General features: G+C 40.8%; 1 protein-coding gene across 1 annotated transcript in view; it reads right to left on the minus strand.

Annotated features, from left to right (window-relative positions):
• Positions 1-635: 635 nt before the first annotated feature.
• znf804a (zinc finger protein 804A) overlaps positions 636-13,369 on the minus strand; it is a 51,332-nt gene continuing 38,598 nt past the window's right edge. Inside the window, exons 2-4 of the mRNA XM_056241954.1 lie at positions 8,622-8,765; positions 4,044-4,174; positions 636-3,696 (exon numbers count right to left, since the gene is read on the minus strand). Of these exons, the coding sequence (XP_056097929.1) occupies positions 675-3,696; positions 4,044-4,174; positions 8,622-8,765 (3,297 nt within the window). The 3' untranslated portion in view covers positions 636-674. The remainder of the gene's footprint in view (positions 3,697-4,043; positions 4,175-8,621; positions 8,766-13,369) is intronic.

The raw sequence follows: 13,369 nt of genomic DNA on the forward strand, positions 1-13,369 counted from the left end.
TTTGACAGGTACAGCAGCATTAAATAATTAATAAAGTAGTAATTATTATCATACACTAGTGCCAGTGTGATTTATTTTAAATGCTGTCACATATGAAGAATGTCTGTGTTACATCAATTCTCTGCAGGTTTACTATGGAGCTCTGTAAACGGCACATAATAACACTTTGACCCTTTAGGACTTCCTGTATTCATATCACTACATATATGCAACCATCATATATTCTATTGTTATTGTATATATTATTATTATAACCGTATTTTGTTATTATCTAGACTAAAGCGTAGATATATATGTATTTATAATATTTTATAATTTATTTTTACAAAGATGTGCACCTAAATCGTGTTCCGAATGATCATGCTGCTCTTCATCCAACAAAACGATGGTCTTTGAGATGATTAAAATCTGTTAATCTTCTTAACAACAAATCGTAATAAAATAGGTATTGGACTTAATCAGGTAGGTGAGTTATATATTTTTTTTATTTCCTAATAAAAGTGTCTGCAAGAATCTCTACTGACAACATGGCACAGAAACAGCATCCTTCCCAAACTGCAAAGACAACTCTTTTGTATGTTACCCAAGGATCTCAAAATTCTTACTAAGGGAGCAGTGCTGCAGATGTTTCTCTCACTTCTGCAGTATAAAAAAAAACATTTTGTTACACACAGCTAGAAGAGAGGCTGAAGGGGAATGACAGTGTGATGAGGGGGCAACATGGGCGGAAACATGGCAGGTCGTGGCAGGGCATGAAACGTCACAGTCATTGGGTGAATACTAGGGGGTGCCACTACCGATACCTGCTGAGGGGTCACGAAGGGAGGTGCAGTGGGCCGACAGATCTCTGGCCCCAGGGGGAGTCGAGAAACAGGCACTACCTGGGGGTAAATAGGAGGTTGTGGGGGCAGGAAAGCGGTGTGGTGCTGTAGTATGGTGTGACGTATTGTGATGGAGCCAGAAGGCAAGGAGGATGGCAGGTGAACTGGATGAAGGACAGCAGATGACATGGGCATATGAGGCCTGGATAGGACAGATTTGAGCTTGGTGGGGAACATCTGCTGGTGTAGCACCTGTCCATGACTCTGGATCTGCAGGAGACAGTGTCTCTCCATGCTTTCTGAGGGGGCCTGAAAAGATGCAGAGGGTTGGAACAGGCTGCTGGTGGTGTGGAAGCACTCCCTCAACTTCTCCTCAGCCTGAATGCCTAGGTGAAATCTCTGCGGCGGGGTTTGAATGCTGTGCTGACATGATTTGTCGTGAGTAGCTTTTTCAGTCCTCTGCAGGGCTAACTCTCTCACATCGAGCAGGCAGGCCTGAGCAGCTGCTGAATACTTGTTACAGTCCTTTGAGTGCGTTTGTGCTGCCTTGGACTCGCTACTAACGATGTTACTATTCTCCATTGTTGGCTCTTCCGAGAGCTTTGAATCTGTCTCTAGTAGAGTTAGACTGCCCTTGGTGCATGAAGCATTGATCTGAGAGGAGGCGCTCTGTTGCCAGTCACTGCTCTCCACCACAGTATGACCCAGGGCACTGCTAATGGAAGTAAATGTCTGAGGACCAACCACACTGCTCTCTACATCATCAATACTGCATGAGATTTGGTCTGACCCATTCGAGCTGTCACACACGCCTTTTAAAACAAGGCATTTCAGGCTTGACTCCTCCACAGCTTTGTCCTTTTCTTCCAGAACACTGTTTTTAACAGCGGTACATTCTTTTGCAAGGCATGGAGTTTGATCTTGGACATGTGACCGCCTCTTTCTTTTCCTCATAATCCCATGCATACAACAGGTAAGTTCTGAGCACCCATCAGAAATCTCTGTCGGCGACTGACAGGAGTCGTAAGACTCATCTACATCACTTATAGAATCTGTTCGTCGTTTTTTCGAAATTTGTCCTTCACATGGTCCATCTCTGTTAGTCTCTGGTGATGAAGGTGTCTCCTCTCGGCACCCTTCGGCTGCACTGGATCTCTGAGAGTGAGATGCGTCCTGGCTACGAGAACACTGTCCTATGGTCGTCAGCTCCCCTGCAGTTGGATTGTCAGGCTTTTCCCTGCTGTTCCTAAGCACCTTTTCACCATCAGCACAGAACTCATCAGAGAGAATGATGCAGCCCGCTGAGCCGTTTACATCGGCTGTTGCCTCCTGCCTCATGCCTCCCACCCCTTCCTCAACTACGGGAGCTGTGCTGCTGTCCTCAGTCTGATTTTGAGCTGATTGCTTTGACTTCTCTAATGGATGCACTTGCTGTGAAGTGGTGCCTCTAAATTGGCTATCAAGTCCTTCCACACACTCAGGTCGTCTGTGGAATTTCTTAGATTTCACCATATTGCTCTCTGTTTCCCGGTATATGTCTCTCCTCCTCTTCCGCCTCCTTCGCTTCCTTTTGCAGTGGCTCCTGTAATGACGTCGATCCCTGGTCCGCAATTTCTTTTCAGCCCTCTTACTTGCATGAATCCAATCTTTGGAATGTCTACACCTGTCATGTGTTTTCAGCCTGACACAACTCTCTGTGTCACTTGAAAACTGATAACACTTTCTGACCTTGCCTTCAGGTCCTTCGCTGGGACTGTTTCTGTGGCTGGCTGTGGATTCCTCAATGTGCTTGTCAGAGTGGCAGGATTTGAAACCTGAGCAGACAGATAATTCCTCATCAGTTTTGAGCTCAGTCATCTCCTGAGTGTCAGCAGACCTTCTAATCCGTGACCTCTTGAAATCAAAATGGAGGGGGTTACAACTGAAAGACAGGGATGGCTCTGTCCTTGTGAAGGACACCATCTCGGAGGGCCACTGGAAGATGGTGTTACCATCTCTGCTTAGGACAGAGAAAAAAGGCTGGCTGGGTTTTGTGAAAGGGGAAGTTGTCTTTGCAGTTGCATCCTCCACTTGTTCTTGTTTTTGAGCAGAATCATTCTTAGGTGACACATCTGAGAAAGTCTTTTCCGGAGGCTCAATGATGGTTGAGTGCCCCTCCTCTCTAATGCTGTTCTCCTCTACTGTCACATCCTCAGAGGTCTCAGGTTTACTTTCAGCAATGCTGCTTTTCAGGCTCTCAACAGAGTCCTCAGAGTCAAGAACAATATCAGCACTGTTTAAACGGAAGGGGGAAGTGTTTATGAGGGAGACGGCAGGACTGGGCACATCCTCTGAGTAAACGAGCAAAGCACACAAATCTGAGGCCGTTGACGAGGGGCTCTCCCTCGCCACAGGGATATCTGATGACCCCTGACTTCCGGTGCTGTCACTTTCTTGGAAGTGCTTGCCCTGCTGTGTGCCAGTGCTGTAAATTGCCTCCTCACAATTTAGTACTTTTTCCTCCATGGGGGAGCTGGGGAGGTCAAGCTCGACAGGGGGTGCTGTGAGTCTTTGTCTGCGGCTCCGCTCCATCGATCCCTCCTCTATGCTCTCACAGAAAACCGCCGCTGATGACTCAAGCTTAACAGACGCTTTCTTTGGAAAGGAAAAAGAGAATGCAATTTTGCGTCTGAAAGTTTGCTTTTTGGCCCTGCCATTGTACGGCCACAGTGACTGCTTACTAGCTAAGCCACAACTGCTGGAATGGATCTGACCCCCTGAATCTTGAGCCGCACAGCTGTGGTTTTCTTCTTGGGCATCATCACAGCAGGACTCCCTGAAAGAACCCTCCACTGCCACCGTGGTAGACTTAAACATAGGACCACTTCCTGGGGCACTGCATCAGAAAAGAGGAAGAAAAGACAGACAAAATCATGAAATGCATGTGCCAGGTTCATTTACACTTTTAACTAACCAAAAAAAGGGGGTGATAATGATGATTGGACTCCACAGGGAAACAAGATGATTGTGCCGTGGTATCCAAAATGACTTCAGAATCAAATTACATATTGTGCTTCATGTGCTTCAATGGAAGCAAGAACATCTGACATGTTATACAAAGAAGTGAACATTATCAATGAAAAAGAGCAGATTTTCTTGACTTTTAGACCCCATTCTATATATGTATACACTGGCACATTGTATATAAATATGGAAATAACAATTTAACAAAACGTCCCCCACCATTGCACCTCTCTGCGTTGTTCAGCAAGCTCATGTAGGCGTCTGAGAGCTCTCTCCTGTTTCCTCTCATCCTTCCTCGATTTGGAGGCCACGTTGCGGGCAAACTCCCTCTGCTTCAGTTCTTTCAGCCTCTGAGGGGGGACAAAGAATCTCTCATTCATTCACCTATCTTAGTATGTCAACTATGCCAAAGCAACAAAAGCTATTTAAATAATAATCCTCTTTGAGACCATGAATCTTTTTTCCATGCTTTAACAACCTTTCATTATGAAGACTGGGGTATCGCTGTGTATCACACATTGAGGGATACACAACAAAAAAGATTAAAAATCTCTTCAAGAGAGAAGGAAGGTAATTAAGGTGTTTGCACACCAATGTTATGTTTCATCAAATCCATTTTCTGTGCAAATAAAAAGAAGCTGAGGATGAGGTTGCTAAACTCCATGAAATTGTCCTATTTATTTTAGATAAAACTCAGTGATGCTAATTTGCATTTGTTTCCTGGTCTGAAAGGCTTTGTGCTTTGAATGCAAGATTGATGGAAGCTGCCACGAGGGTCTGATGCTAAGGCCGTGTATGCATCTCAGGCAGTGAGATGTATCGATTAGGATTACGTCTGTACATGCAGTGTACACTCCCTTTGGTCTGTTAGATAATCTAAATTAACTTTCATTAATAATTCACAAGGATATGATATTTATGGGTGTTTAAAGACTACACTCCTTTTGAAAGCACTAGATGTCTCCAAGCAACAACCAGCTCTAGAACAGTTATCACATCCAATTAATCCTGAAAGCTTTCTTTCAATTATCCACTAATAGTTGATGCTTAGCTTTAAGACAGATGACAAGCCCTTTTGAAAAGCATTTTTATTGCAGGACGGACTATGTGTTGTACTTGGGCAAGTTAGATTCCGTGCTAGCGATAGCTGAGAGTAAAAACAACGATGATTTCTCCAGGCAGCCAAGAAGAGTCATCTGGCCCAACATTACGCATTCCACTCAGGTTGCACAGTTATACACAGTTCAGTGGCGCTGTAACCTCTCCTATTTGAGAAGGCTTCAGTGATTGCATTTACCGTGGCTGGGGCTCATAGTCAGGGGAATGCGAGGCGGTCACATCAGATATAATTTTGTCATGTTAAAGGGCTGCTCAGTGTGGAGTGGGCACATCAGGGTAACTAGTTTGATCCCATCAGGATAGGGTCTCTTTGTGCACCTGCCCTCTATCTTTCAGCACCTATCTTGTCACTCTCTGCTGGCACAGTATGGGCAAACTCAGGCCTGATCCGCTGCGCTGGTTCACTGTCAGCCATCCTTGCAGAAAATAGCAAACAGGTTGGCGTGGGCTATATTTATTTGACTCTCAGGTTCATTCCTTCGAGCAGCTGTTCTTTATTGATTGTTAATATATTTGGTGAGAGAAGCTCTGGAATGAGCCATTAATGCATGTAGCCTGTATTTCACATGACTGGATGTGGTTGCATCATTTATAGTAGGATGCACGACTGATGTGAGAGAGCTGTACTGCAAATACCCTGTGAAATCCTTTCATGTACAATGGGGGCAGACATGACTGACAGGTCACTTGAGAATGAATGAAAATTTTAACACAGTAATTTTTTGACCGGACATGTATTCTTAATTAAAAGCAACATTGAGACCAGTCAAAGGCAGACAGTGAAGGCTTGGCAGTGATGATTCACACACTGACAGGAACACCAGGCTTATCTGTAGCTCTAGGATTCCTGTGGGTCCGTGAGTCTCCCATACTCCATTATATTCTCAGCAGACATGCTCTGCCAGCCTCAGAGGGTTGCTGGGAAATTGTGCTATTCATCCATCAACCTCATTCATTGAGGAGGTACAAATGGTAGCATGTGCTTGTGCTGTAGAACAGTTTGAACTCTGCAGATAGGAGGCAGAGGATAGGAGGATCTCTTTTAAGTCACTTTTAAAAAAGCACTTGTTTTCCATGGCCTATAAATAAGGTTGGTTCGTTTTACTATTTCTCCTTTGAGTATGATACTGTTTTTCCTTTTTATCTAAGTTTGATACTGCCATTTCTGTGTTATTATTGATGAGTCAGATACTGTTTTTGCCATTTCTGTTTTCTTATTTAATATTTTAAGTCCGACAATGTTTTTGCTACTCCCGTTTAAGGCTGTTCTTAGCTTTGCTGTACTTAGCTTTGCTGTACTTATCTGTGTTGTGCTGTTATGCATGGTATTATTGTCTTTTAATTTTGTAGTTCTGTAAAGCACTTTGGTCAGTCAGTGTCTGTTATAAAATGTGCTATATAAATAAAATGAACTTGAACTTGAACTTGAGGCCATGCGACGAACACATCTGAATGACACAATCTAGCAAGTGTAGCACCCATATCAAAGAGTGAGGGGGAGTGGTTTTTTCCTTTATAATCCATTAATTTCACTTCTTTTGCAGTGTTCAATAGCAAGGTCATGGGTGGAGGGTTTGTAGATGGTGTTCAGTCAATAGTTCAGTGAGCTCTGTTATTGACAGCACAGCAGGCCCCAGAGACTCCATGCATTTAGTTTCTGAGTGAGTCAGAGCACAGGGGTCAGGGCCGATATCAAACAGCAGGACAAGTGGTGGAATTAAAGCTTTAACTTGCTATTAAAGGTTATACTGCTATTTTTGGATGCTGGCGGTTCTTAAATCAACATACACTGAGTGTGAAACTGCATTGAAGTTATGATATGTTTGTTTGCTGCAGAATTTCTCAGGATTGAAGAATTCAATTACAATTTAAACAAATTCAACAACGCAATGCATTGTGGGAAATGGAGTGAACTTCCACCCTGCTAGCTATCTATCTATCCATCCATCCATCCATCCATCCATCCATCCATCATCATTAAAGTGACACTTCATCCATTTGCATTAAGCTTTGTATCGTTAGAAACCCAGTCATATTTTTGAATGGTCGTGCATTATTCCCTCATTTTTCCCTGAGATGGGAGAAATAAGGATTTCAGTGTTGCAGTTCCTGCTTATAATGATGTAAAAATCGTCATTTTGCGTCATTCTAAGCAGGAAGTCCCATATCTTGGTAGAGGGGTTGAGACTACAAACACTCGTTCCTCATTTTCCCAGGGGGTGGGACCCACTCACGCTACAGACCTATTACAGATCAGTGGGTGGGACTTCACTTGCAGAAACTAAAAACAAGATCCTCCATCTTGTTTGGAAGCTAAGATAACAGGCGCTGTGAAGCCAGATGTAAAGTTACGACAATGGTGAAATGTACTTAATATGATATGGAAGAAGAGGATTTAGAAAGTCTGATGCTCGAATCAGATGTTCGTGGCTACTTTTACGAGCCACAATATAGCGAAGAGCAGCTGAGGCTGATGGAGGAACAGGAGGCAGAAGACCTGCCTGTCGCGGAAGAGAAGCCCGGACTGGCTCGAGCTGGGGCGGACTGGTCGTGCCTGTGCTCTCGCTGTGCGCCTACGGACACAGAGATAGAGTCCGTCTGCTGCAAAGAATTTCAACGATGCCAATTTCTCCTGGATGAAATCGCTGAATCAGACGAGGACATGGACGTTTGTGTTGGGAACCATCCTAGTTTCGTACCGCATATGTTCTGACTGAACATCCTGGTATCATGCAATAATTCACCATTTCGAAAGAAATACAAATGAGGAGTAATTCACTAATGAGTTCGCCAACTAACTAGAAATTTTGTGTGATATGAATTTCGAGCTCTGGTGGTAGCTAGCCTTGTAGACGGAAGAGTGATTTCTCTGATAGGCGGATACCTCGCTGTTAGTGGGAGTGGCTTGCGGAGCTGTGCAATGTGTTGCATTGTGGGAGTTGTTGTCTTTCATACAAATGCGCACTAAAGTTACTTTCTGTCTTTCCTCGGTCAAGAAGGCACCAAATTCGAAATTTATTTTACATTTCGACTACATATATGACCCACTTTCAATAAAGATTAATGTTCCCACGGGTGAAATGCTCCTTTAAACTTCAAACTTGTTGAAAGTTTTTTTTTTGTCAATTAACTTCTGAATGAAGCACAACAGTGCTGCAAATACAATGTTTTTGTTGCTTTCTATGATTTGTTTGCAAACTAGCACTTTTGTTAACTTATAATATTGAAACGCGTATAATATTCAAATGCAGTGGATCTGGAAATGGATGAGACTATTAAGCTATTCTCAGGAAAACTTCACGCATGTTGCCTTTATGGCTTAAACAATTTGCAGTCCTTAAGAACAGGTCAACAAATCTAGCACACTAACTTGTTTATGCAGCATGCTGGGAAAGAGGTTTAACGTTGTCCTGAGAAAAGGGGTTAAACAACACGAAGAAACAACAACAAAGCACTAGGACTTCCAATTGTCCTGCCTGCTTTTGATCTATGGCCTCCTAAATTAAAACTCCATAAGACCACCTCCACTCCACTGACTCTGAGTCGAAGGGGAAGTCATTTGTCTTGTGCTTTACATGTGTGCTAAAAAATCCATCTGTTGTCATATTCTAAAACACTCTATTATTGCTATGCATTGCATCAGTGGAAGTCTCAAGGGGCAGACAACAGGCCCATTACCTGCTTGTGAGCGTGGTCATACGAGTTGATGTGGTTGTCAAACTCTTGATGCTTGTAATACTGTTTGTCACACAGCTGACAGTAGAAGTTGGCCTTGAGGTCCTCCAGGGCTTTGGCCAAGGTTTTCCCCTTCTCAGCATAATCCTGGAGCAAAAGTAAACATAATAATCCATCAGGATAATAGCTTCCAACTTGTTTAAAACACATAATTTAGAATGACACTCAATGTAATGTCCTTCATGAGGTCCTTGAATTGAGATGTAGTAGGTGTTTTTAGTCTTATGACTCAACAACACATTAATATGCTAAAAAAGGAAATTGATGGGGAAAACCATAATACACGACAGAAATTGAAATGTCCTTTCAATTTCAATAATTTTTCTATTGTACACATACAGTAAGTGTTAATTTGTCCTATTAATACAGAGAGACTCTTGTCCCTCAATAAACTCTATTTGCCAGATATAGTCAAATAAACTCACAAATATACACAGTGATATTGGTAGACAGATTTATATACACAGTACACATGTTGCTGTCATGTTGATATATATTCATAATTTGAGAGGGTGGATATTTGTGGTGCTCTTCTTTGAAAATGATGCTCATAAAACTGAACTCAGCTCCCATGATGCCATCCTCATTTTCTTCCTCTTCTTTAATACTCTTTATTAAATATTGATTTACAACAAATTTTAGATGGGAATACTTTTACCAGGGGCAAATTGTATTTCAAATTTAATTTCTTTAACGCCCTAGAAATATGGAAACTTGCAGATTTAAAAACAAGATAAAAAAAAGAAGTCTATTCCCAAAAGGTCTCCAATCCAAATGACCACAGGGAAGAGGAAAAGCACTTCCATTTTAATTGGAATCAGTTTACCATAAAACTCATCGTAGACTCAAATGTGAACCTGTCATTTCTGTGAACAACAGCATGCATAGGAGGACTAGTAAATCAGCCAAGGATGATTAAGTGAACTATCAAATGTGTCAACCAGAATGAGATGGCCAATAAATGATATACGATTGTCATCATCAGTCAAAGCCGACAAACGTATGTCTGGTGTTATTGCTGACATGATCGTGAGCTTTTCACAACTGCATCAAACCCATTAGACTGAGAAACAGGGAATCCCGGCCCATTCAAATGATCTGATGCCTTGTGAAAATAGTCTGTCTCTCACTCATCTTAGGTGAGAATACGCTACCGCTAAACACACGTCTGTGATATGCAAAAATAATAATATCCCTCACACTCACTCCCACTGAGAGACAGCATGAAACAATTGCCGTGTAATTGTACTTAATAAGTGGCTAGCTTGCAGGTAATGAAAACTGAATCGCTTGATTAGCTGGATGTCCTAGGGAAAGTGACCCTTATTTTCTTTAGCTCAATAGACCTGAAAGGTTAGTACAAAATCGCTTGCTCTATATCAGGAAATGGTTACTTCTTCTGGGAAAGTCCTGTGAGCACCTGGACTGTTGAGAAGCACGTTCTTGTTTTATAGACTTATTAGCAACCCCCTGGATCTCAAGATAACAGTGGAGTCAAGGGACTTTTCACACACACACAAAAAAAAAAATCCAAGTTGGCTTTAGCAACATTTTTTGTACTTGAAAGTATTTGGGAGCGAAATTAAACAACATAACTCATATGTGGAATGAAGAAGAAAAAACACCAAAAGCGAGTGATGTGGTGTGAAGCTGTGAACTCATTTACACAGCAGATAGATCTAATCACTGCATGGGGGGAAGCAGCCACTTAACAACAACTTTGTGTCAAGCTGAGAAATCCCCCTATACCTCTCTGTTCCTTTCAATATTTCAAAATAGAATGAGGTTGTTCTCAAGGGCATGTGACCATAGCAACAACAACAGCAACAAAAAACATATTATAAAAAAAAACAAATCAAAATTGTATTGTTTAAGTTAATGATTTTTAGTGGTACTTTCTAAGGCAAACATCACTATTACTGATTCTCATAGTTAGCACTTAGAACACTATTAAATTACCTCACATAATGCATCTCCCACTGTTTATAGGGACATAATTGATACTTGAAATCATGCAGATTTCTGAAGTTATTGCGTGAGTTAAAAAAATCCCATACACTAGCATTGAAGGAGGGGCCAGAACCATATCTAGAATAGAGCACAACAGTGTCTGCCCTCTTTTTCATTCATTTTTCCCACATGTATTTTAAGATAGTCTTTGTTAAAAAGTTATAAGCCATGAACCAAGTTAATCAGCTACTAGGTGAATCACAACTCTACAAAAAAGTTTTTGACAAAAAGACAAAGGTACAAGACTGTGTACTTAACCGTTTTAGTGAGCGAAAGAACTGCAATCCCATGAAGCATTGCAAACAGCATAATCAAACAATGGAGAAATTAATTATTTTTGTGACTAAACTAATAGAGTACTTTATTAAACCACCAGGTGCTTGCATTATAACATTATAACTTGCATTATATTGCTTACTGGCACTCATGTCTCACAGCACCAGTCTATACTTTGTTATTTTCTGTAGGCCATGCACACAAATCAACAATCAATCAAAACTTTCCAGCACATTAAACACTGTTGTCTGCTATTGTGATTCCTGTGTAAGTGATTGCAGACTATGTGCATTATAAAATCAGTGTAAACACAACTTTTTGTGGTACATTTGCCACCTCTGATGCCCTATAAGCACTAAGTGAAACTCCAACCTCAGCTCAGTAGATTTTAAGGTGCAATGGATGTGTACTAAAAAATGTCCTCCTTATGGACAAGAGGTTCTCTCTTTAACATTGTCTCAAGAACCTAAGGCAGGAATAATTAATGCAGGCCACATTTAGAAACATTTTGCAAACTAAACATCTGTCTTTTGTTTAATATTTGTAGCAGCAGACTTCAAACTGGCATTCTATTAAAACATCAAAAGACAAGGGTATTTACATACAGTGGATTACCGCCTGACTTAAAACAAATCCTGCGATGCGTTGACACACAGGGGGTGTTCGTATAAATAGCACACTTCTGAAGCATCACAATGCATCTCCAAAATCTGAAGCGCTACTTAACATGGCTTCTTTTGTACTGAACATAAAGCACGAGAACATGAACCGTTGAAGATCAAGTGGCTCTTTATGCATTTATGGGACTGCCTAACAAGGTCAACCACAAGGGTGGGAACCACAGAGCCACCTCACCGCAGAAATGTATTGAAACATAAAGACAAAATATGATTGACATGAGGGTACATGAGTGGTGATCAGAGAGACTGTGATTGCTCTTTTTATCACACCTGGGTTATGAGTGATGTCTTTTATGTGGCACAGAAGAAGGGCAATTTCTGAGCAAAGGGTTGAGAAAGTGTTTTTGGATGCAAGTAGAGAAAATGAAGATGGTCCTTCACAAAATCACATTATGTGATTCATGAATTAAACAGTAAAATAAACCCTGTCTCGAATTAAATTAATTAAAAACAACCTGTTGATTAATTAATGCACATTTCCTGAAGCCTTGGAACAATATCTAGTCAAGAAAATCAAAAATGCAATTTCATCAGGGATCATTTCATTTTTACAGATTCTCGCATAATTTATGAGGAAATAGAAAATATTAACTTTGCACATGGCTCACGGGCAAATCTGTTGTAAATCTCATGCATATTTCCAGACAGTTCTAGTGAAGACTCTACGGGCTTTTATAATAACCAGCAGTGATGGCAACACTTTGAGAAAAATCACATAGATCAGAGCCGATCATAATAATGATGTCATGAGCACATCAACATGTTGCCCATTAATATACATAGCAAACCTACTCAGTATTCAGAACCACTGATGAAGTATGAACTAGGCTACACTGATACACGGATGACAGTCAATCGTACTAGAGGTCATTTAAATATAATACACTATTCAAATATACTTAATAATACTATTCTACTATAATAATATTTCAAATTAGTTATTATTAATTATGTTTTATAATTAATACTATTCATTTATTAATATAATTATCATTTATATACACAATATAAATATAATATCAAAAGTACAGCAACAAAGTACTGTAATAGAGTCAGTCTAATTATCTTAACAGTCTAATTTTAAAACTAAATTATTGCTCTTGGGTGGAGGAAACATTGACTTACATTGTAAGTGGGGGGAACTTTTTTAAAATTCTAGTGGCCTTTTTACACAGTTACTTTTACATTGTTCATCTAATAGTGTCGGTCTTCAAAGAGCCTGATTCAGTTCTTGATTAAGTATCACATTTTCTCATCTTTTAAAATTAGAATTATAATTAAAATATACATTGTGTACACTGGTTCCGCTTCAAGCTACAGCAAACAGCAAAAAAAAACACAACCCTTACTCTGCTGGCTGGCAGAACCGTAGCGTAAATATATTTTGACATGATCCGCTTGTTTCCACCCACTCAAGTAGTTTTTTAGAGGAGTGATTTTACTCTTCCTCGAGCACATTGGTTGTGATGGAACATTGACTGTACTGTTCTCAATACACACTCTTCTAATAGCACACCACTCACTACTGCTTCTACAGTTTATAGACGAGACGATGCAAGGTTCAAGCCACACTTCACGGCAATGCAAGGTGAAGCCATTTTCAGTAACTGCACTCTGACTTTGAAGCAGCGTAATAAACCCAACAGGCTCCAGCCTTAATAATGATGCAGTGGTATTTTACACTGAATACTGCGGGAGAGCGAGATCTCCACGAGCAGACGCTTA

Source organism: Rhinichthys klamathensis, unplaced genomic scaffold, assembly GCF_029890125.1.
Source record: "Rhinichthys klamathensis goyatoka isolate OS25496 unplaced genomic scaffold, OSU_Roscu_1.1 h1tg000021l_1, whole genome shotgun sequence".
NCBI classification, from domain to species: domain Eukaryota; kingdom Metazoa; phylum Chordata; class Actinopteri; order Cypriniformes; family Leuciscidae; genus Rhinichthys; species Rhinichthys klamathensis.